Source organism: Bombina bombina, chromosome 5 (genome assembly GCF_027579735.1).
Source record: "Bombina bombina isolate aBomBom1 chromosome 5, aBomBom1.pri, whole genome shotgun sequence".
In the NCBI taxonomy this organism is placed as follows: Eukaryota; Metazoa; Chordata; class Amphibia; order Anura; family Bombinatoridae; genus Bombina; species Bombina bombina.
In genome coordinates this window covers 926,520,777-926,547,063 of record NC_069503.1, presented here as the reverse complement: position 1 = coordinate 926,547,063, position 26,287 = coordinate 926,520,777, and the positions used below count along the sequence as shown (strand labels likewise).

Sequence of the window (26,287 nt, the reverse complement as noted above, 5' to 3'; positions counted from 1 at the left end):
TTAATTTTAATTGACTTTCCAATTTACTTTTATCATCAAATTTGATTTTTTTCTCTTGGTATTCTTAGTTTAAACTAAACATAGGTAGGCTCATATGCTAATTTCTAAGCCTTTGAGGGCTGCCTCTTATCACATGCTTTTTAAATCTCTTTTCAACACAAAGAGACAGAAAGTACACGTGGGCTATATAGATAACACTGTGTTCAGGCACAGGGGGTTATTTAAGATTTAGCACAATACAATGCTAAATTTGAGACAATAGATAATAAACAGTTACAGTCATGTGATCAGGGGGCTGGAATAAGGTTCCTAGATACAAGGTAATCACAAAGGTAAAAAGTACATTAATATAACTGTGTTGGTTATGCAAAACTGGGGAATGAGTAATAAAGGGAATATCTATCTTTTAAAACAATAACAATTCGATGGTTGACTGTCCCTTTAAGTCAGTGCTGGAAAATAAGGGTGGCCACATAAAATATTGACACTTTAAGACCAATTTGGACATTTCTACTTAGGGGTGTACTCACTTTTGTTGCCAACAGTTTAGACATTAATGGCTGTGTGTTGATTTATTTTGAGGGGACAGCAAATTTATACTGTTATACAGGCTATACAATCACTACTTTATATTGTGGCAAAGTGTCATTTCTTCAGTGTTGTCACATGAAAAGATATAATACAATATTTACAAAAATGTGAGGGGTGTACTCACTTTTGTGAGAAACTATATATATATATATATATATATATACATACTCCATTCCAAGGAAAATCAACTAACAGTATTATTTTTTTAAGGTTATATAAAAAATAGAAAAATGCAATAAAGATTTTTCTGCTTTAGTGTATGATACTTTACTTCTGATTATGTGTTATACTCTTGGGTGTCATTGCATATTTCCAATGTTAAGTGCTTATTTATTTATTTCTAATTCCAGTGTATAAATCTATACTTGCCATTTTCTTACAAAATTCTGTACAGATTATGATAAAAAAATAACATTTTGTCATTATTCCTTTTGTGTTCATGAGATTATATATATCAGTATACTGAATCTTATTCTTCAACATTCTGGAGGAAATTCCCTGCTTCTCTGGCACATGTATTCATGGTTCTCCATCAGCTGGTGGTGGCTGACATAGTTTGTATAATCTGGTGGAAACAAAAGAGAAAAACATATTATTCTACAAATCCTTAACATGAAAAATACCCGTAGAATTTTTTTTTAGCTTTAACAATGTGCACAGTTCTAGAATTTTCTTGATTTACATGAATTTATGTCAGTAGACTTCTGTGAAAAGGAATCACGAACAAGGGCGCCTCCTAGTGTAACACTGATGATATGTGAGATTGGTATATACTTATAAAACCATCCTCACAAATGTGGCAGCACCCAATTGTGCTTAGTGGGGCATACTGGGAACTCTCAGTGTCCCAGCTCACTGATCCAAAGAGCAGGGGAAATCCTCTTGACTGCTCCTATTGCTGTGAGCTGGATAATTAAAGCTCAGACTTCCAAAAATCTCAAAAAATAAGATTTTATTTTACAAATTTGTTTAAAAAAACATTTACCCTGTGTATGTTAAAAAAACAGTAGTGCAACGCGTTTCTCAGCTCTCCTGGCTGTTTCCTCAGGCTTCTCAGCACAACATGTACCCTATGTATATTAAAAAAACAGTAGTGCAACGCATTTCTCAGCTCTCTTGGCTGTTTCCTCAGGCTTCTCAGCACAACATGTACCCTATGTATATTAAAAAAACAGTAGTGCAACGCATTTCTAAGCTCTCTTGGCTGTTTCCTCAGGCTTTGGCTTCTACTTATCAAGCCGTCAACCGCAAATATGCTGGAATTCCGCAGCGTATTTGTGGCGAGCCTGATTCCCCTTAGTTATCAAACCCTACAGACCGGCAAAAGTAGAATTTTGTGACGTAACATACGATCTGCTGGTCTCAGTCCGACACAGATCGATGCTTACATCATTACAGATGTTCCGAATGCAAATTCGGCACTATCTGACTACTTTTGCTAGTTAACAAATTCCTAATAGGTATGCTCGGTACTATTCCGGCCCAGCGTACCTGGTTTGCAATCCGCTGCCCTGGAGGCGACGAATACCATAGTAATCAATGGGAGTCTGAAAGCAGCGAAAGCTCATGTTCGCTGCTGCTCGATATCCCATTGATTCCTATGGTAATGTTTACACCTAACACCCTAACATGTACCCCGAGTCTAAGCACCCCTAATATGCCGCCCCCTACACTGAAACCACCTACATTATACTTATTAACGCCTAATCTGCCACCCTGACACTGCTGCCACCTACATAAAGTTATTAACCCCTAATCTGCCCCCCTACACCGCCGCCACCTACATTATACTTATTAACCCATAATCTGCCACCCCCTACACCGCCGCCACTATATTAAATTTATTAACCCCTAAACCTAAGTCTAACCCTAACCCTAACACCCCCTAACTTAAATATAATTTAAATAAATCTAAATAAATATTCCTATCATTAAATAAATTATTCCTTTTTAAAACTAAATACTTACCTGTAAAATAAACCCTAAGCTAGCTACAATATAACTAATAGTTACATTGTAGCTAGCTTAGGATTTATTTTTATTTTACAGGGAAGTTTGTATTTATTTTAACTAGGTAGAATAGTTACTAAATAGTTATTAACTATTTAATAACTACCTAGCTAAAATAAATACAAATATACCTGTAAAATAAAACCTAACCTATATTACACTAACACCTAACACTACACTATAATAAAATTAATTCCCTACATTAAATACAATTAAATACAATTAAATAAAATTATCTAAAGTACAAAAAAAACAAAACACAAAATTACATAAAATAATAAACAAATTACAAGATTTTTAAACTAATTACACCTAATCTAATCCCCCTAACAAAATAAAAAAAGCCCCCCAAAATAAAAAAAAAACCCTACCCTACACTAAATTACAAATAGCCCTTAAAAGGGCCCTTTGCGGGGAATTGCCCCAAAGTAATCAGCTCTCTTACCTATAAAAAAAAATTACAAATCCCCCCCCCCAACATTAAAACCCACCACCCACACAACCAACCCTACTCTAAAACCCACCAAATACCCCCTTAAAAAAGCCTAACACTAACCCCTTGAAGATCACCTTACCGGGAGAAGTCTTCACCCAACCGGGCCAAAGTCCTCAACGAATCCGGCAGAAGTGCTCCTCCAGACAGGCAGAAGTGGTCCTCCAGATGGGCAGAAGTCTTCATCCAGACGGCATCTTCTATCTTCATCCATCTGGTGCGGAGCGGCTCCATCTTCAAGACATCCGACTCGGAGCATCCTCTTCGGCCGACGTCTTCTTGTTGAATGAAGGTACCTTTAAGTGACGGAATTAAGGTAGAAAAAATCCTATTGGCTGATGCAATCAGCCAATAGGATAAAAGTTCAATCCTATTGGCTGATCCAATCAGCCAATAGGATTGAGCTCGCATTCTATTGGCTGATGGAGCCGCTCCGCGCCGGATGGATGAAGATAGAAGATGCCGTCTGGATGAAGACTTCTGCCCATCTGGAGGACCACATCTGCCTGTCTGGAAGACCACTTCTGCCGGATTCGTTGAGGATTTCGGCCCGGTTGGGTGAAGACTTCTCCCAGTAAGGTGATCTTCAAGGGGTTAGTGTTAAGTTTTTTTAAGGGGGTATTGGTTGGGTTTTGGAGTTGGGTTGGTTGTGTGGGTGGTGGGTTTTAATGTTGGGGGGGATTTGTATTTTTTTTTTTACAGGTAAAAGAGCTGATTACTTTGGGGCAATGCACCTCAAAAGGCCCTTTTAAGGGCTATTTGTAATTTAGTGTAGGGTAGGGCTTTTTTTTATTTTTTGGGGGTGCTTTTTTATTTTGTTAGGGGGATTAGATTAGGTGTAATTAGTTTAAAAATCTTGTAATTTGTTTATTATTTTCTGTAATTTAGTGTTTTTTTTGTAAACTTAGGTTAGGTTTTATTTTACAGGTAATTTTGTATTTATTTTAACTAGGAAGATATTACATAGTTAAGAACTATTTAATAACTATTCTATCTAGTTAAAATAAATACAAACTTGCCTGTAAAATAAAAATAAACCCTAAACTAGATACAATGTAACTATTAGTTATATTGTAGCTATCTTAGGGTTTATTTTATAGGTTAGTATTTAGTTTTAAATAGTAATAATTTATTTAATGGTAGGAATATTTATTTAGATTTATTTAAATTATATTTAAGTTAGGGGGTGTTAGGGTTAGGGTTAGACTTAGGTTTAGGGGTTAATAAATTAAATATAGTGGCGGCGGTGTAGGGGGGGCAGATTATGGGTTAATAAATATAATGTAGGTGGCGGCGGTGTAGGGGGTGGCAAAATAGGAGTTAATAAGTATAATGTAGGTGGTGGCGGTGTAGGGGGCGGCAGATTAGGGGTTAATAAGTATAATGTAGGTGGCGGTGGTGTAGGGGCGGCAGATTAGGGGTTAATAAGTATAATGTAGGTGGCGGCGGTGTAGGGGGCGGCAGATTAGGGGTTAATAAGTATAATGTAGGTGTAGGGGGTGGCAGATTAGGGGTCAATAAGTATAATGTAGGTGGTGGCAGTGTAGGGGGCGGCAGATTAGGGGTAAATAAGTATAATGTAGGTGGCGGTGGGCTCCGGGAGTGGGGGTTTAGGGTTTAAACACTTTATTTAGTTGTGGCGGGGTCCGTGAGTGGCGGTTTAGGGGTTAATACATTTATTAGAGTTGCGGCGGGCTCCGGGGGCGGTGGTATAGGGGGTAAACAGTATAGTATAGTGTGGGTGTTTAGTGACAGTATACCAATAAAGCTGTGAAAGAGCAGCGAAAATGAATGACTGTTAGTTAACAACAGTCTACTGCTCATCGCCCCGTACTTGGTGTGCGGCTTTTTGACAGCTTTTTTGGCAACTTTGGAGAGCGTATTCAGGTCTGTGGCCGCGATGTTAGGCGATCTTAGGCGAGCGTATTGGTGCCGTCGAATGCAAGTAAGTTGATGCCTTTGTATAAATTTTATATGATTTATAGAGTGACTACAAAAATCTTGTTGTTGCTAAAATGTAATGATGCACAATTTTTTTTATGTGACAAACTTATTGCTACCATTTAAATGTAAATTTCTTGCATCAGTCGTCCTCCTGTTTTGGACTATCTTGTCAAGGGTTTCTCAAGCTGTGCTATGCTTCATTTTCTTTTTTTCATCTTTTTTTTTTTGCAATCAGCATAGATAGATTCATCGCTGTACAACATATCTGTAGAGCATTGAATTAATGCTCAATAGATATCAAGAAGGCTTGTCTTGCAGTACAAGAAATGAAAATAATGAAAGACATTTCCAAAGCTGTAATTGCTTCGTCCACTCTAAAGCTACTTTTCCTTTTTTTATTTAATCTTAGACATCAATTGTGACCCTTTACAAGAACTTCAAAAATACCTTTGAGTGAATGTATTCCCAAGTTGCTCCAGATAACGCTCTAATAATGATGTAGAAAGCAAAATAAGCACATCACTCTCTGCTGCTGCCAGCCTCCTATACTTTTACATTTGGGGCTGTTTCCTGCTGACTTTGAGTCATTTGTTTGCACTTTTTATTGTACGTATAAAAAGCAAATTGCTTACATACAAAACTAAATAGCAATTCATGGATAATGATAATCAATAGAGGGTTTAACATTTCTTGTTAGGCTTGTTTCATTAAAACTCATTTAAGAACAGGAAAACAGAATTTATGCTTACCTGATAAATTACTTTCTCCAACGGTGTGTCCGGTCCACGGCGTCATCCTTACTTGTGGGAATATCTCTTCCCCAACAGGAAATGGCAAAGAGTCCCAGCAAAGCTGGCCATATAGTCCCTCCTAGGCTCCGCCCACCCCAGTCATTCGACCGATGGACAGGAGGAAAAAATAGGAGAAACCATAGGGTGTTGTGGTGACTGTAGTTAGAGAAAATAATTCATCGGACCTGATTAAAAAACCAGGGCGGGCCGTGGACCGGACACACCGTTGGAGAAAGTAATTTATCAGGTAAGCATAAATTCTGTTTTCTCCAACATTGGTGTGTCCGGTCCACGGCGTCATCCTTACTTGTGGGAACCAATACCAAAGCTTTAGGACACGGATGAAGGGAGGGAGCAAATCAGGTCACCTAAACGGAAGGCACCACGGCTTGCAAAACCTTTCTCCCAAAAATAGCCTCCGAAGAAGCAAAAGTATCAAATTTGTAAAATTTGGCAAAAGTGTGCAGTGAAGACCAAGTCGCTGCCTTACATATCTGATCAACAGAAGCCTCGTTCTTGAAGGCCCATGTGGAAGCTACAGCCCTAGTGGAGTGAGCTGTGATTCTTTCAGGAGGCTGCCGTCCGGCAGTCTCATAAGCCAATCGGATGATGCTTTTAAGCCAAAAAGAAAGAGAGGTAGAAGTTGCTTTTTGACCTCTCCTTTTACCAGAATAGACGACAAACAGAGAAGAAGTTTGTCTGAAGTCTTTTGTAGCTTCTAAGTAGAATTTTAGAGCATGGACTACATCTAAATTGTGTAGCAAACGTTCCTTCTTTGAAACTGGATTCGGACACAAAGAAGGTACAACTATCTCCTGATTAATATTTTTGTTGGAAACAACCTTTGGTAGAAAACCAGGCTTAGTACGCAAAACAACCTTATCTGAATGGAACACCAGATAGGGTGGAGTACATTGTAGAGCAGATAACTCAGAAACTCTTCTAGCAGAAGAAATAGCAACCAAAAACAAAACTTTCCAAGATAACAACTTAATATCTACAGAATGTAAAGGTTCAAACGGAACCCCTTGAAGAACTGAAAGAACTAGATTTAAACTCCAGGGAAGAGTCAAAGGTCTGTAAACAGGCTTGATCCGAACCAAAGCCTGAACAAATGCTTGAACATCTGGCACAACTGCCAGTCGTTTGTGTAGTAGGACAGATAAAGCAGAAATCTGTCCCTTTAGAGAACTTGCAGATAATCCTTTATCCAAACCTTCTTGTAGAAAGGAAAGAATCCTAGGAATCTTTATCTTATTCCATGGGAATCCCTTGGATTCACACCAGCAGATATATCTTTTCCATATTTTATGGTAAATCTTTCTAGTTACCGGTTTTCTGACTTGAACCAGAGTATCTATCACGGAATCTGAAAACCCATGCTTTGATAGAATCAAGCGTTCAATCTCCAAGCCGTCAGCTGGAGGGAGACCAGATTTGGATGTTCGAATGGACCCTGAACAAGAAGGTCCTGTCTCAAAGGTAGCTTCCATGGTGGAACTGATGACATATTCACCAGGTCTGCATACCAAGTCCTGCGTGGCCACGCAGGAGCTATCAAGATCACTGAGGCCCTCTCCTGTTTGATCCTGGCTACCAGCCTGGGAATGAGAGGAAACGGTGGAAACACATAAGCTAGGTTGAAGGTCCAAGGCGCTACTAGTGCATCCACTAGAGTCGCCTTGGGATCCCTGGATCTGGACCTGTAGCAAGGAACCTTGAAGTTCTGATGGGACGCCATCAGATCCATATCTGGAATGCCCCATAGTTGCGTCAACTGGGCAAAGATCTCCGGGTGGAGTTCCCACTCCCCCGGATGGAATGCTTGACGACTCAAATAATCCACTTCCCAGTTTTCCACACCTGGAATGTGGATCGCAGATAGGTGGCAGGAGTGATTCTCCGCCCATTGTATTATTTTGGTCACTTCTTTCATTGCCAGGGAACTCCTTGTTCCCCCCTGATGATTGAGATACGCAACAGTCGTCATGTTGTCTGATTGGAATCTTATGAATCTGGCCTTTGCTAGCTGAGGCCAAGCCTTGAGAGCATTGAATAGCGCTCTTAGTTCCAGAATGTTTATCGGGAGAAGAGACTCTTCCCGAGACTACAGTGCCTGAGCTTTCAGGGATTCCCAGACCTCGCCCCAGCCCACTAGGCTGGCATCGGTCGTGACGATGACCCACTCTGGACTGCGGAAGCTCATTCCCTGGGATAGGTGATCCTGGGTTAGCCACCAACGGAGTGAGTCTCTGGTCTTCTGATCTACTTGAATCACTGGAGACAAGTCTGTATAGTCTCCATTCCACTGTTTCAGCATGCACAGTTGTAATGGTCTTAGATGAATTCGCGCAAAAGGAACTATGTCCATTGCTGCAACCATCAATCCTACTACTTCCATGCACTGAGCTACGGAAGGACGAGGAATAGAATGAAGAACTTGACAAGCATTTAGAAGTTTTGACTTTCTGACATCTGTCAAGAAAATCCTCATTTCTAAGGAATCTATTATTGTTCCCAAGAAGGGAACTCTTGTCGACGGACACAGGGAACTTTTTTCTATGTTCACCTTCCATCCGTGAGATCTGAGAAAGGCCAGAACGATGTCTGAGTGAGCCTTTGCCTTTGAAAGAGACGATGCTTGTACTAGAATGTCATCCAAGTACGGTACTACTGCAATGCCCCTTGGTCTTAGAACCGCTAGAAGGGATCCGAGTACCTTTGTGAAAATCCTTGGAGCAGTGGCTAACCCGAATAGGAGGGCCACAAACTGGTAATGTTTGTCCAGAAAGGCGAACCTTAGGAACTGATGATGTTCTTTGTGGATAGGGATATGTAGATACGCATCCTTTAGATCCACGGTAGTCATAAATTGACCTTCCTGAATTGTGGGTAGAATCGTTCGAATGGTTTCCATCTTGAACGATGGTACTCTGAGAAATTTGTTTAGGATCTTTAGATCCAGGATTGGTCTGAAAGTTCCCTCTTTTTTGGGAACCACAAACAGATTTGAGTAAAATCCCATTCCTTGTTCCGCCGTTGGAACTGGGTGTATCACTCCCATCTTTAACAGGTCTTCTACACAATGTAAGAATGCCTGTCTCTTTATTTGGTTTGAGGATAAGTGAGACATGTGGAACCTTCCCCTTGGGGGTAGTTCCTTGAATTCCAGAAGATAACCCTGAGAAACTATTTCTAGCATCCAGGGATCTTGAACATCTCTTGCCCAAGCCTGAGCAAAGAGAGAGAGTCTGCCCCCCACTAGATCCGGTCCCGGATCGGGGGCTACTCCTTCATGCTGTTTTGTTAGCAGCGGCAGGCTTCTTGGCCTGCTTACCCTTGTTCCAGCCTTGCATCGGTTTCCAGGCTGGTTTGGTCTGTGAGGTATTACCCTCTTGTTTAGAGGATGCAGAATTAGAGCCCGGTCCGTTCCTGAAATTACGAAAGGAATGAAAATTAGACTTATTCTTGGCTTTGAAAGGCCTATCTTGTGGGAGGGCGTGGTGATGTCTGAGATAATCTCTTTCAATTCTGGCCCAAAGAGAGTTTTACCCTTGAAGGGGATATTAAGCAATTTTGTCTTGGATGATACATCCGCTGACCAAGACTTTAGCCAAAGCGCTCTGCGCGCCACAATTGCAAACCCTGAATTTTTCGCCGCTAATCTAGCTATTTGCAAAGCGGCATCTAAAATAAAAGAGTTAGCCAACTTAAGTGCGTGAACTCTGTCCATAACCTCCTCATATGGAGTCTCTCTACTGAGCGACTTTTCTAGTTCCTCGAACCAGAACCACGCTGCTGTATTGACAGGAACAATGCACGAAATGGGTTGAAGAAGGTAACCTTGCTGTATAAAAATCTTTTTAAGCAAACCCTCCAATTTTTTATCCATAGGATCTTTGAAAGCACAATGATCCTCGATAGGAATAGTAGTGCGCTTGTTTAGAGTAGAAACTGCCCCCTCGACCTTAGGGACTGTCTGCCATAAGTCCTTTCTGGGGTCGACCATAGGAAATAATTTCTTAAATATAGGAGGGGGAACAAAAGGTATGCCGGGCTTCTCCCATTCCTTATTCACTATGTCCGCCACCCGCTTGGGTATAGGAAAAGCGTTGGGGTGCACCGGAACCTCTAGGAACTTGTCCATCTTGCATAATTTTTCTGGAATGACCAGGTTGTCACACTCATCCAGAGTAGATAACACCTCCTTAAGCAGTGCGCGGAGATGTTCTAATTTAAATTTAAATGTCACAACATCAGGTTCAACCTGTTGGGAAATTTTTCCTGAATCTGAAATTTCCCCATCTGACAAAACCTCCCTCATGGCCCCTTCAGATTGGTGTGAGGGTATGACAGAACAATTATCATCAGCGCCCTCCTGCTCTTCAGTGTTTAAAACAGAGCAATCGCGCTTTCTCTGATATGCAGGCATTTTGGATAAAATATTTGCTATGGAGTTATCCATTATAGCCGTCAATTGTTGCATGGTAATAAGCATTGGCGCGCTAGAAGTACTAGGGGCCTCCTGCGTGGGCAAAACTGGTGTAGACACAGAAGGAGATGATGTAGAACTGTCTACTCCCTTCATCTGATGAATCATCTTGGGCAACTTCATTATCTGTGACAGTACTGTCCTTACTTTGTTTGGACGCTTTAGCACAATTATCACATAATTTAGAAGGGGGAGACACATTGACTTTCATACATATAGAACATAGCTTATCTGAAGGCACAGACATGTTAAACAGGCTTAAACTTGTCAGTAAAACACAAAAAACGTTTTAAATCAAAACCGTTACTGTCTCTTTAAATTTTAAACAGAGCACACTTTATTACTGAATATGTGAAAAAATATGAAGGAATTGTCCAAAATTTCACCACAGTGTCTTAAAGCATTAAAAGTATTGCACACCAACTTTCAGGGCTTTAACCCTTAAAATAACTAAACCGGAGCCGGTTACAGTTTTAACCCCTGTACAGTCCCAGCTACAGCCTTTGCTGCGACTCTACCAAACCCATAGGGGAACACGATACCAAATGACGCCTTCTAGGAACTTTTCCAACTATTTTCAGGTCCTCACACATGCATCTGCATGTCTTGCTCTCAAAAACAACTGCGCAGTAATGGCGCGAAAATGAGGTTCAGCCTACAACTGGGAAGGCCCTTCCTGACTGGAAAAGGTGTCTAACATAGTGCCTGACGTTAAAAAACGTTCCCCAAGTTTATAAATGTGAAATACCAGCATAAACATGTATAAAATTCCCAAATAAAGCAATCGATTTTGCCCATAAAAGTGTCTACCAGTTTTATAGCCCATATTAAGCCCTTTATTCTGCTTGAGACTAAGAAAATGGCTTACCGGTCCCCATGAGGGGAAATGACAGCCTTCCAGCATTACACAGTCTTGTTAGAAATATGGCTAGTCATACCTTAAGCAGAAAAGTCTGCTAACTGTTTCCCCCAACTAAAGTTACTTCATCTCAACAGTCCTATGTGGAAACAGCAAAGGATTTTAGTTACTGTCTGCTAAAATCATCTTCCTCTCACAAACAGAATTCTTCATCTCTTTCTGTTTCAGAGTAAATAGTACATACCAGCACTATTTTAAAATAACAAACTCTTGATAGTAGAATAAAAAACTACAACTAAACACCACATACTCTTAACCATCTCCGTGGAGATGTTGCCTGTGCATCGGCAAAGAGAATGACTGGGGTGAGCGGAGCCTAGGAGGGACTATATGGCCAGCTTTGCTGGGACTCTTTGCCATTTCCTGTTGGGGAAGAGATATTCCCACAAGTAACGATGACGCCGTGGACCGGACACACCAATGTTGGAGAAACATAAACTTCATCAGAAAAAAACACACATTTGTCACTTTTACTTTTCATTTAGATTTCAAATAATAAGAGGTGCACTTGAAGGGATAAATAACAGACATGTGCACAGGCTAAAAATTGTTTCGGAGAAATCCTTTGTCATGGAAAAAAATCTCTTTAATTTTGTCAAAGGTCAGTTCCTGGGGTCATTCGGTTCGGCCAAATTTACTCATTCTTTAATGGAAATTCATTTAACCTTTTATTTTCTAATGGGAATTTCTTCAAGAGAGCAGAGCTGCAGATGAACAGCAAATTAAACAGTAATAAAGTTAAACTAGTAGATAGTGCTGCTGCTACAAGACAGCAGCAACAAAAATATGTATTTTTATGTGGTCAGCACTGGCGAAGAAAAGAGTGAAGCTTACATACTTGTTGGCTCACAGGAATCAGTCAGCTAACAATGAAATTGCTGGTTACAGTTATTTAATAGTTTAAGCTTCTGAAATCCTTTATCTCCTAAATAGAGTAAATCTGAAATTTTTAACCCTTTCCCATCTGCAAAAATGTTTCTTACCTGTTGAATAAAGTTTTTTATGGCATGAAAGTAATAAAGTAAATATACATTACAGAATATTGTAACAAAACAATCTTTAACATTAATTATAAATAGAGGTGGATATTCAATAATGTCCAAATGGTTCAGTTAGTGGTTTGGGATACCTGGAGCCTAGTTTGAAAGTCTCAGAATGTTACTTCAAGGTCCATTTGGGTACATTCATTATCAATTCAATAAGTGTTGCTCTATAATCTTATATTACTTTATAAGAACAAATAAATAAATAATCTGTGCAATAACATATCCGAATAATGTGCAGCTTAATGATACATTCTAAAACAGTACAATGGTTTAAATTGATAGTTGATAATCAAAAGTCTTTGAAGAGGCTTCAAGAGGTGAGAGAGCTAGGGCTTTACTAACCTGTGTATGTCTTGGATATATCCATTGAATAGGTCATTTTGTTTCTTTGTTTATCCCAAGTTGTCTAGAGGGGGCAGGGAATAGATATATTCATCCCAAATTAGACGAAGGGATGAATAGTCATCTAGTTTCTTTAATTTTGAATAGTGATATTGTTCTAATTCTATGGTGGTAGGGTAAGTTTCTTCCAGTTATATGGAATAAAGCGTTTGGCCGTGTTTATCATGCTGGTTAGCAGACGGAGTCGAAGTATGTATTTTAGAGGGGGGAAATAGTTAAATAGGAATGTCCATGGTTTGAAGGGAAGGGGGTATTTTTGACTATTTCTACTTCTTTTCAAATGTTTAACCAGTATTGTTGTGCTATGGGGCATGACCACCATATGTGTGTAAATGTGCCTCTGTGCTTGCAACCTCACCAGCAGTCATTATTGTAGTCAGGTATCATCTTTCCCAGCTTATCTGGGGTATAGGGCCATCTGCATAGTAATTTTGTATTAATTTCAGAAATAGATATGGATGAAGAAGAAAAACTCATCTGTTTATATATTGTGTGCAATGTTGGTGAACATCTAGTTCTGTTTCCCATCTCACGATGTATGAGGAAGGTTTTTCGGCTTGATTTGAGAGGAGCAGTTTGTATGATAAAGAGAGAATTCCTGAGTGTGGGAAAGGCATGAAGCACATTGTCTGGAATGGTGTTAAGGGTCCAAGTGTGTTATGTTTATCTTCCTTTGTTGAGAAGTAGTGCGAAAGCTGTAGGTATACGAACCAAGTGCAGGACCTAAAAGTTCTACAAGTTCTTCTTTAGTTTTGAGTTTGCCGTTTTGTAAAAAGTAAGTAGCAAGGAATAACTCAGTGTAGTGTATGGTTGGTTAAGTCAATACATTTAGAATGAAAGGGGGCCTTGGGATTATTCAATAAAGGTGTCAAGGGGGAATGTGATGTTATGATTGTTTTGATTTTTTTTTTAATTTTATCCCAATTCTTAAATGTTTTGCGTGTGACGGAGGGAAAATTGGGGTATATCCGTTCACGTATGCCTGGGAGCCAGCATTGTCCTCCTAGTTGTTCATATTTGGAGAGTTTTGTGTTCAAGGAGTACCCATTCTTTATGGCTGGCATGTTTGCACCAGTCTACTATTCTGGACATAAAGGTTGCATAGCGGTAAAGTGTGAGGTTTGGAACGCCTAAGCCACCATTAGATTTGGTTCGGTATAAGGTGTGTGTGGCTACTCTAGGGCATTTATGGTTCCTAATAAAGGAATTGATGAGATTCTGAAGCTGGTAAAGAGTGGTGTCTGGGTGTCATATATATTATCTGTACCTTTAAACATAACTCCTCCTCAGTCTGTATCCACCTTTATAAGGTGTGCCTCTCCTACACCAATTGCTTGAATATTGCAAGCTGTAAGGTGTGATCATCTGTTCACTCCAGTTTTGTGTGTTGCAGTTAGTGATGTCGCAAATAGTTCACCGGTGAATAGTTCCCGGCGAACATAGCATGTTCGCGTTCGCCGTGGCGGGCGAACATATGCGATGTTCGATCCGCCCCCTATTCATCATCATTGAGTAATACTTTGACCCTGTACCTCACAGTCAGCAGGCACATTCCAGCCAATCAGCAGCAGACCCTCCCTCCCAGACCCTCCTACCTCCTGGACAGCATCCATTTTAGATTCATTCGGAAGCTGCATTGTTAGTGAGAGGAGGGACAGTGTAGCTGCTGCTGATTTAGTAGGGAAATCTATAGCTAGGCTAGTGTATTCAGTGTCTACTACAGTCCTGAATGACTCATCTGATCTCTGCTGTAAGGACAGCACCCCAAAAAGCCCTTTTTAGGGCTGCTTTTTTTTCCCTGTGTAATCTAATTGTAGTTGCCTGCCTGCCAGCGTGTGCGTCAGACTCACAGCGTATACTGTGCCCACTTGCCCAGTGCCACCACTCATATCTGGTGTAACAGTAGTGTAAATTTAAAAAAAAAAACTTTTTTGACTGTGAAACATCAGTCTGCTTGTGTAATCTAATTGCAGTTGCCTGCCTGCCAGCGTGTGTGTCAGGCTCCCATCATATACTGTGCCCACTTGCCCAGTGCCACCACTCATATCTGGTGTAACAGTAGTGTAAATTTAAAAAAAAAAAAACTTTTTTGACTGTGAAACATCAGTCTGCTTGTGTAATCTAATTGCAGTTGCCTGCCTGCCAGCGTGTGTGTCAGGCTCACAGCGTATACTGTGCCCACTTACCCAGTGCCACCACTCATATCTTGTTTAATAGTAGTGTACATTTTAAAAAAAAAAAACTTTTTTGACTGTGAAACATCAGTCTGCTTTTTTGTGTCAGGCTCACAGCATATACTGTGCCCACTTTCCCAGTGGCACCACTCATATCTTGTTTAATATTAGTGTAAGTGTACATTTAAAAAAAAAATCATTTTGGACTGTGAAACATCAGTCTGCTTTTTTGTGTCAGGCTCACAGCATATACTGTGCCCACTTGCCCAGTGGCACCACTCATATCTTGTTTAATAGTAGTGTAAGTGTACATTTAAAAAAAAAAAAACTTTTGACTGTGAAACATCAGTCTGCTTTTTGTGTCAGGTTCACAGCATATACTGTGCCCACTTGCCCAGTGGCACCACTCATATCTTGTTTAATAGTAGTGTAAGTGTACATTTAAAAAAAAAACCTTTTTTGACTGTGAAACATCAGTCTGCTTTTTTGTGTCAGGCTCACAGCGTATACTATGCCCACTTGCCCAGTGCCACCACTCATATCTTGTTTAATAGTAGTGTAAGTGTACATTTAAAAAAAAAAACTTTTTGGACTGTGAAACATCAGTCTGCTTTTTTGTGTCAGGCTCACAGCGTATACTGTGCCCACTTGCCCAGTGCCACTACTCATATCTTGTTTAATAGTAGTGTAAGTGTACATTTAAAAGAAAAAAAACTTTTTTGACTGTGAAACATCAGTCTGCTTTTTTGTGTCAGGCTCACAGCATATACTGTGCCCTCTTGCCCAGTGGCACCACTCATATCTTGTTTAATAGTAGTGTAAGTGTACATTTTAAAAAAACTAAAACTTTTTGGTCTGTGAAACATCAGTCTGCTTTTTTGTGTCAGGCTCACAGAGTATACTGTGCCCACTTGCCCAGTGCCACCACCCATATCTTGTTTAATAGTAGTGTAAGTGTACATTTAAAAAAAAAACTTTTTTGACTGTGAAACATCAGTCTGCTTTTTTGTGTCAGGCTCACAGCGTATACTATGCCCACTTGCCCAGTGCCACCACTCATATCTTGTTTAATAGTAGTGTAAGTGTACATTTAAAAAAACAAAAAATATTTGGACTGTGAAACATCAGTCTGCTTTTTTGTGTCAGGCTCACAGCATATACTGTGCCCACTTGCCCAGTGGCACCACTCATATCTTGTTTAATAGTAGTGTGAGTGTACATTTAAAAAAAAAATATATATATTTGGACTGTGAAACATCAGTCTGCTTTTTTGTGTCAGGCTCACAGCATATACTGTGCCCAATTGCCCAGTGGCACCACTCATATCTTGTTTAATAGTAGTGTAAGTGTACATTTAAAAAAAAAAAAATATTTGGACTGTGAAACATCAGTCTGCTTTTTTGTGTCAGGCTCACAGCATATACTGTGCCCACTTGCCCAGTGCCACAACTCATATCTTGTTTAATACAGGGAGTGCAGAATTATTAGGCAAGTTGTATTTTTGAGGATTAATTTTATTATTGAACAACAACCATGTTCTCAATGAACCCAAAAAACTCATTAATATTAAAGCTGAATATTTTTGGAAGTAGTTTTTAGTTTGTTTTTAGTTTTAGCTAATTTATTGGTATATCTGTGTGTGCAGGTGACTATTACTGTGCATAATTATTAGGCAACTTAACAAAAACAAATATATACCCATTTCAATTATTTATTTTTACCAGTGAAACCAATATAACATCTCAACATTCACAAATATACATTTCTGACATTCAAAAACAAAAAAAAAACAAATCAGTGACCAATATAGCCACCTTTCTTTGCAAGGACACTCAAAAGCCTGCCATCCATGGATTCTGTCAGTGTTTTGATCTGTTCACCATCAACATTGCGTGCAGCAGCAACAACAGCCTCCCAGACACTGTTCAGAGAGGTGTACTGTTTTCCCTCCTTGTAAATCTCACATTTGATGATGGACCACAGGTTCTCAATGGGGTTCAGATCAGGTGAACAAGGAGGCCATGTCATTAGATTTTCTTCTTTTTTACCCTTTCTTGCCAGCCACGCTGTGGAGTACTTGGACGCGTGTGAAGGAGCATTGTCCTGCATGAAAATCATGTTTTTCTTGAAGGATGCAGACTTCTTCCTGTACCACTGCTTGAAGAAGGTGTCTTCCAGAAACTGGCAGTAGGACTGGGTTGTTGAGCTTGACTCCATCCTCAACCCGAAAAGGCCCCACAAGCTCATCTTTGATGATACCAGCCCAAACCAGTACTCCACCTCCACCTTGCTGGCATCTGAGTCGGACTGGAGCTCTCTGCCCTTTACCAATCCAGCCACGGGCCCATCCATCTGGCCCATCAAGACTCACTCTCATTTCATCAGTCCATAAAACCTTAGAAAAATCAGTCGAGATATTTCTTGGCCCAGTCTTGACGTTTCAGTTTGTGTGTCTTGTTCAGTGGTGGTCGTCTTTCAGCCTTTCTTACCTTGGCCATGTCTCTGAGTATTGCACACCTTGTGCTTTTGGGCACTCCAGTGATGTTGCAGCTCTGAAATATGGCCAAACTGGTGGCAAGTGGCATCTTGGCAGCTGCACGCTTGACTTTTCTCAGTTCATGGGCAGTTATTTTGCGCCTTGGTTTTTCCACACGCTTCTTGCGACCCTGTTGACTATTTTGAATGAAACACTTGATTGTTCGATGATCACGCTTCAGAAGCTTTGCAATTTTAAGAGTGCTGCATCCCTCTGCAAGATATCTCACTATTTTTGACTTTTCTGAGCCTGTCAAGTCCTTCTTTTGACCCATTTTGCCAAAGGAAAGGAAGTTGCCTAATAATTATGCACACCTGATATAGGGTGTTGATGTCATTAGACCACACCCCTTCTCATTACAGAGATGCACATCACCTAATATGCTTAATTGGTAGTAGGCTTTCGAGCCTATACAGCTTGGAGTAAGACAACATGCATAAAGAGGATGATGTGGTCAAAATACTCATTTGCCTAATAATTCTGCACTCCCTGTAGTAGTGTAAGTGTACATTTAAAAAAAAAAAAAACTTTTTGGACTGTGAAACATCAGTCTGCTTTTTTGTGTCAGGCTCACAGCATATACTGTGCCCACTTGCCCAGTGGCACCACTCATATCTTGTTTAATAGTAGTGTAAGTGTACATTTAAAAAAAAAAAAACTTTTTGGACTGTGAAACATCAGTCTGCTTTTTTGTGTCAGCCTCACAGCGTATACTGTGCCCACTTGCCCAGTGCCACCACTCATATCTTGTTTAATAGTAGTGTAAGTGTACATTTAAAAAAAAAAAAAACTTTTTGGACTGTTAAACATCAGTCTGCTTTTTTGTGTCAGGCTCACAGCGTATACTGTGCCCACTTGCCCAGTGCCACCACTCATATCTTGATTAATAGTAGTGACAGGCAGAGGCAGGCCACCCCGCAGGTGCCATTGTGGTCGTGGTGTTGTGATTCCCTTTGGCCCTAGAATAATGCCCAGTGTTCAGAGGCCACGTACCATGAACTCAAAAAGTTCTGAGGACATAGTTGACAAGCTAACACAGGACACCCAATCTTCTACAGCTTCCGCTCAGAACCTTGACGCACCATCCTCCTCCAGCTTAGCTTTGGGCACCTCTCAAGTTACCACTCGCCTGCCTGCTGCCACCACCAACACTGACACCACAGCCACTTCACTTGATCTGTCAGAGGAGTTATTTACACATCAGTTTGAAGAAATGAGTGATGTGCAACCATCATTGACAGAGGATGTAGATAACAGTGATATGTCTCAGTCAGGCAGCATTACAGACATGGACGTACGGTGTGATGATGATGATGTTGTACCCGCAGCTGCTTCCTTTATTGAGTTGTCAGATACAAGTGAAGCGGTTGATGATGACGATGTGTCCGTGGATGTCACGTGGGTGCCCGCTAGAAGAGAAGAAGAACAGGGGGCAAGTTCAGATGGGGAGACAGAGAGGAGGAGGAGGAGACGAGTTGGAAGCAGGGGGAGGTCATCGCAAGGAGCTAGTGGCACAGTCAGACAGCATTCATCGGCACCCGGGGTCAGCCAGACAGCACGCCAATCAACGCATGCTGTTGCCACCACCAGAATGCCGTCATCGCAGAGCTCAGCAGTGTGGCATTTTTTTGTGTGTGTCTGCCTCTGACAACAGCGATGCCATTTTCAACCTGTGCCAAAAGAAACTGAGTCGTGGGAAGTCCAACACCCACCAGGTACAAATGCTTTGCAAAGGCACATGATCGCACATCACAAACGCCTATGGGATCAACACATGAGTACAAGCAGCACACAAACTCAAAGCCGCCATCCTCCTCCTGGTCCAGCATCTTCAGCCACATCAACTACTGCTGTCCTCCTTGCCCCCTCTCAACCATCCGCCACTCTGTGTCTCGCCTTGAGCAGTTCCTGCTCATCTGCCCACAGTCAGGTGTCTGTCAAGGACATGTTTGAGCGTAAGAAGCCAATGTCACAAAGTCACCCCCTTGCCCGGCGTCTGACAGCTGACTTGTCTGAACTCTTAGCCTGCCAGTTTTTACCATACAAGCTGGTGGAGTCTGAGGCATTCAAAAAATTTGTAGCTATTGGGACACCACAGTGGAAGGTACCCGGCCGAAATTTCTTGCACAAAAGGCAATCCCCAACCTGTACTCGATTGTGCAAAAGGAAGTAATGGCATGTCTGGCACACAGTATTGGGGCAAGGGTCCATCTGACCACTGATACCTGGTCTGCAAAGCATGGTCAGGGCAGGTATATCACCTACACTGAGCATTGGGTAAACCTGCTGACGGCTGCACAAGCATGGAATGCATGGCTCTGCAGAGGAGTTGGTGACACCGCCACGACTTGCAGGCAGGCCTGCTGCCACCTCCTCTACTCCTCCTACTCCATCCTCTTCCATAACCTTTTCGGCTGAGTCCTCTTCTGCTGCTGCTTCTTGCTCCACATCAACGGCACCCCCCCCAGCTCCCCAGGTACTATTCCACATACCGGATACGGCAGTGTCATGCCGTCTTGGGGTTGACTTGCCTGAAAGCAGAGAGTCACACCAGACCAGCACTCCTGTCCGCCCTGAACGCACAGGTGGATCAGTGGCTGACTCCGCACCAACTGGAGATCGTCAAAGTGGTTTCTGACAACGGAAGAAATTTGGTGGCGGCATTGAATTTGGGCAAGTTGACACATGTGCCGTGCATGGCACATGTGTGTAATCTGATCGTACAACGCTTTGTGCATAAGTACCCAAGCTTACAGGACATCCTGAAGCAGGCCAGGAAGGTGTGTGGCCATTTCAGGCGTTCCTACACAGCCATGGTGCACTTTTCAGATATCCAGCGGCGAAACAACATGCCAGTGAGGCGCTTGATTTGTGACAGCCCGACACGTTGGAATTCAACACTCCTAATGTTCGACCGCCTGCTCCAACAAGAAAAAGCCGTTAACAACTATTTGTATGACCGGGGTGCTAGGACAGCCTCTGCGGAGCTGGGAATTTTTTTGCCATGTTACTGGACGCTCATGCGCAATTCCTGTAGGCTCATGCGTCCTTTTGAGGAGGTGACAAACCTAGTCAGTCGCACCGAAGGCACCATCAGCGACATCATACCATTTGTTTTCTTCCTGGAGCGTACCCTGCGAAGAGTGCTGGATCAGGCCATAGATGAGCGTGAAGAGGAAGAGAAAGAGTTGTGGTCACCATCACCACCAGAAACAGCCTTATCAGCATTGCTTGCTGGACCAGCGGCAACGCTGGAAGAGGATTGTGATGAAGAGGAGTCAGAGGAGGAATGTGGCATCCCAGGGTGCTCGTTGTCACCTATCTGGTACCCATGGTGTTGTACGTGGCTGGGGGGAAGAAGATACCTTCAGTGAGATCACTGAGGACGAGGAACGGGACATGAGTAGCTCGGCATCCAACCTTGTGCAAATGGGGTCTTTCATGCTGTCGTGTCTGTTGAGGGACCCTCGTATAAAAAAGCTGAAGGAGAACGACCTGTACTGGGTGTCCACGCTACTAGACCCCCGGTATAAGCATAAAGTGCCTGAAATGTTACTGAATTACCGCAAGTCGGAAAGGATGCAGCAGTTCCAAAAGAAATTAAAACGTATGCTTTACACAGCGTATAAGGGTGATGTCACAGCACAACGGGAATCTAACAGGGGAAGAGGTGAAAGTAATCCTCCTCCTCCCACGACCACGCCGGCAAGGACAGGACGCTTTACAGACGTGTTGTTGATGGAGGACATGCAGAGGTTTTTAAGTCCTATGCATCGCCACAGCCCTTCGGGGTCCACCCTCAGAGAACGACTCGACGACAGGTAGCAGACTACCTCGCCTTAACTGCAGATCTTGACACTCTGAGGAGCGATGAACCCCTTGACTACTGGGTGTGCAGGCTTGACCTGTGGCCTGAGCTATCCCAGTTTGTGATAGAACTTCTGGCCTGCCCCGCTTCAAGTGTCCTGTCAGAAAGGACCTTCAGTGCAGCAGGAGGTATTGTCACTGAGAAGAGAAGTCACCTAGGTCAAAAAAGTCTAGATTACCTCACCTTTATTAAGATGAATGAGGGATGGATCCCGAAGGGACTGACATTGGGCGATACATTCGACTAAAAAAGGCCTGATGAGATGAGCTGCCTTGGGCTAAAAATGGTCCACATGCTGCTGTATTTTATCTCTGAATGCTGGATGACTTGCGTGACTTATCCGCCACCAACTTGTTTTAGGGCACTTTCTGCCTGGGAAACAAACATCAATTTTTCTGGCTGCTGCTACAGCAGCGGCTGCAACAATACCTAATTTTTCAGGCATGTGTACATGACTAATTTTTCTGGCCTCTGGTGCAGCACTGTGGCTTGAAAAACCAAACCAATAAAAAAGGCACATAACAGGGATTAAACTGATAGTAATAGTACTACTTAACACACCACTCCTATCTGGTGGCACATTAGATTGCACGCGCAGTGCCCCAAATTTGAAGTAGGAGGACCGACCAAGCATCTTTTTCCCTCTCCCAGTTCCTAAAATCCATGCCATATACACGTCCCCTGATAGGGGACGTAACAGGGATTAAACTGATAAGAATAGTACTACTTAACACACCACTCATATCTGGTGGCACAGTAGATTGCACATGCAGTGCCCCAAATTTGAAGTAGGAGGACCGACCAAGCATCTTTTTCCATCTCCCGGTTCCTAAACTCCATGCCATATACACGTCCCTTGATAGGGGACGTAACAGGGATTAAACTGATAAGAATAGTACTACTTAACACACCACTCATATCTGGTGGCACAGTAGATTGCACACGCAGTGCCCCAAATTTAAAGTAGGAGGACAGACCAAGTATCTTTTTCCATCTCCCGGTTCCTAAAATCCATGCCATATACACGTCCCCTGATAGGGGACGTAACAGGGATTAAACTGATAAGAATAGTACTCCTTTTTCTTGATAAAGCTCTGTGAGGAGTGAAACGCATTGAAACCAGCACCATATTCTAATATCAAGGACCAGCATTTAATTCTGCTTTTTATCCAAAGACCGACCTTTGCAACGTATCAAGCAACCCGGGTTGTATACTGAACTTTTACCACTTTTCGTCTATGAGAGCAAGTTTGCATGCACAGCACTAAGAGCAAACTCTGGCTCTAAAGTTTTACATCCTGAAAACCCCGCTTACAACATAGAGCTGTGGGCCATTACTCAAGATACCTAAAGAACGGATCTGGTTGGCCAGGAGAAGACGAGCCCCTTTAGCTGGAAGTGATGACGTCAGACGCCAGAATCTCGAGGAAGAGACACAGAGGCTAACAGACAGGAGCTCTCCACGGAAACAAATTACTGTGGAACCATAACAAGGTACAAATAACTTCAAGTTTCTTAAACCTGAGACTTATATTAAGAACTTTTGTGGAATTTACTATACACAATATTCTGAATTGAGAAACATATTTTATGTGTACGCTATGCACCAACTACAAAGAGATAAAACATCCAGTCACATATAACGCAATTATCTCTGTTACAATTGTTCGGTCAATGGACATTTTAATTTCACTTATGTTTTATTCAAATAGGTTTTAATGTGCCATTCTGTATCTATTTAGTGATTAATTGCTCAGACATTAGGGAGACGTCCCTGTATTTTTAGTACTTATAGTTTTATTTCTGCTTTGTTATTAAATTTTTGTATACACACCTTTCCCTAGTCATTTGTACAGTATTCTGTAAATTATTGCTATTGCTTATTTGAGGTACCTTAAGCTTTTAGCGCCTTTATTTAACCTCCATCTGTCTCCTTACGGAGTTCCTCTTCATACACATTTTCTTGTGCATCATAATGACTTATAATTAATTATCCTCTCAGTTGCTTGAGTGCTTGTTTCTTCTCTCAACTCGTATGGGCAGGCTTATATAATATTGTAGATATACTATATATCTTGATAACGATATTGTTTCTATATTCTGAATACCATCTCTATATCTGTGGAAATGTTCATCTCTCCTGATGTTCAACTTGTAAATATTTTAAACTTCAATCTAAAGTCTGAATAAGTACTTCAAGCCTAAGTAACTGAATCCTATCAAACTTTTAAACTAAGCCAAAGAACATAACAAAATTTGATTTTTTTTATTTGTTAGAATAAAATACAAGTGCACATTTCTAATAAATAATTCCAATTAAATTAATATATATAAATAAACTATTTAAATTTGATCCACTTCTTTGAACAGAGCGGTAATGGTAACATGGGTGCGATATTGCCAAATCGTGACCGTGCTATCTTACATGTATATTACAAGTTGAAAGTAAAACGCAATCTAAATGTGCACGTATTGGGTTAGACCCACTGAAGGCTTCAAGTACAGGGTAAGGGCTAAAAATAAATGTGCATTAAACACAACATAAATACATTAAAATAAACTGTTACTCTATATATTAAAAGATATACATATATATATTGAAACAATTTTTCTAATTGTTAAATGGTATATGGTATACGACAAGGTGTTTAAATTAAAAGGTCTATATTGTATATATATATATATATATATATATATATATATATATATATATATATATATATATATATATATATATATATATGTGTGTCTAAATATGTGTATGTATGTTTGTATGTATATTTGTATATATACAGGGAGTGCAGAATTATTAGGCAAGTTGTATTTTTGAGGATTAATTTTATTATTGAACAACAACCATGTTCTCAATGAACCCAAAAAACTCATTAATATCAAAGCTGAATAGTTTTGGAAGTAGTTTTTAGTTTGTTTTTAGTTATAGCTATTTTAGGGGGATATCTGTGTGTGCAGGTGACTATTACTGTGCATAATTATTAGGCAACTTAACAAAAAACAAATATATACCCATTTCAATTATTTATTTTTACCAGTGAAACCAATATAACATCTCAACATTCACAAATATACATTTCTGACATTCAAAAACAAAACAAAAACAAATCAGTGACCAATCGAGCCACCTTTCTTTGCAAGGACACTCAAAAGCCTGCCATCCATGGATTCTGTCAGTGTTTTGATCTGTTCACCATCAACATTGCGTGCAGCAGCAACCACAGCCTCCCAGACACTGTTCAGAGAGGTGTACTGTTTTCCCTCCTTGTAAATCTCACATTTGATGATGGACCACAGGTTCTCAATGGGGTTCAGATCAGGTGAACAAGGAGGCCATGTCATTAGATTTTCTTCTTTTATACCCTTTCTTGCCAGCCACGCTGTGGAGCACTTGGACGCGTGTGATGGAGCATTGTCCTGCATGAAAATCATGTTTTTCTTGAAGGATGCAGACTTCTTCCTGTACCACTGCTTGAAGAAGGTGTCTTCCAGAAACTGGCAGTAGGACTGGGAGTTGAGCTTGACTCCATCCTCAACCCGAAAAGGCCCCACAAGCTCATCTTTGATGATACCAGCCCAAACCAGTATTCCACCTTGCTGGCGTCTGAGTCGGACTGGAGCTCTCTGCCCTTTACCAATCCAGCCACGGGCCCATCCATCTGGCCCATCAAGACTCACTCTCATTTCATCAGTCCATAAAACCTTAGAAGAATCAGTCTTGAGATATTTCTTGGCCCAGTCTTGACGTTTCAGCTTGTGTGTCTTGTTCAGTGGTGGTCGTCTTTCAGCCTTTCTTACCTTGGCCATGTCTCTGAGTATTGCACACCTTGTGCTTTTGGGCACTCCAGTGATGTTGCAGCTCTGAAATATGGCCAAACTGGTGGCAAGTGGCATCTTGGCAGCTGCACGCTTGACTTTTCTCAGTTCATGGGCAGTTATTTTGCGCCTTGGTTTTTCCACACGCTTCTTGCGACCCTGTTGACTATTTTGAATGAAACGCTTGATTGTTCGATGATCACGCTTCAGAAGCTTTGCAATTTTAAGAGTGCTGCATCCCTCTGCAAAGATATCTCACTATTTTTGACTTTTCTGAGCCTGTCAAGTCCTTCTTTTGACCCATTTTGCCAAAGGAAAGGAAGTTGCCTAATAATTATGCACACCTGATATAGGGTGTTGATGTCATAGACCACACCCCTTCTCATTACAGAGATGCACATCACCTAATATGCTTAATTGGTAGTAGGCTTTCGAGCCTATACAGCTTGGAGTAAGACAACATGCATAAAGAGGATGATGTGGTCAAAATACTAATTTGCCTAATAATTCTGCACTCCCTGTATATATATATATATATATATATATATATATATATATATATATATATATATATATATATATATATATATATATATATATATATATATATATGTGTGTGTGTGTGTGTGTGTGTGTGTATAAACACATGCATATATACAATATATATATATATATATATATATATATATATATATACATACTGTATATATATGTGTGTGTGTGTCTGTATTGCAGCCCTTTCAACTCAAATATGTTAAAACAAAATATAATTTGTATTCAATTCTAATATTTAATGTGGTTTACTGTGTATTATTTGCTGTTCATTGTATTTTCTTTGTCATGTTCTTTGCTTTTTTAAATTTATATTCCTATATATATATATATCTGTACATACCTATACCTGTATATATTCATATAGATATATAGGTATAGATATATATATATATTTTTTAAAACTATAATAATGATATAGTTAAAGATAAAAAGAAAATGTTCTTGTATGTGAAGAACATTGGAATGTAAAAAATGAATTACGTGTGGTTGAGTGCACTTGGTCTAACGTGGTTTCACGTTTGCCCACCTGCAAAGTGTTAGGTCCTTTTTTAGCAGCTCACTTAATTAAAGTCTATAGGGAGAAGAAGTTAGAGTGGTCGCAATATCCAAAGTCTTGAAATTACAGAGCGTTGGCGTTC

At 40.8% G+C, this 26,287-nt stretch overlaps 1 protein-coding gene across 1 annotated transcript in view; it reads right to left on the bottom strand.

Moving 5' to 3' along the window:
• Positions 1-684: 684 nt before the first annotated feature.
• The window catches only part of PREX2 (phosphatidylinositol-3,4,5-trisphosphate dependent Rac exchange factor 2), a 689,594-nt gene continuing 663,991 nt past the window's right edge, over positions 685-26,287 (bottom strand). Inside the window, exon 40 of the mRNA XM_053715101.1 lies at positions 685-1,156. Coding sequence (XP_053571076.1) covers positions 1,111-1,156 — 46 coding nt within the window. The 3' untranslated portion in view covers positions 685-1,110. The remainder of the gene's footprint in view (positions 1,157-26,287) is intronic.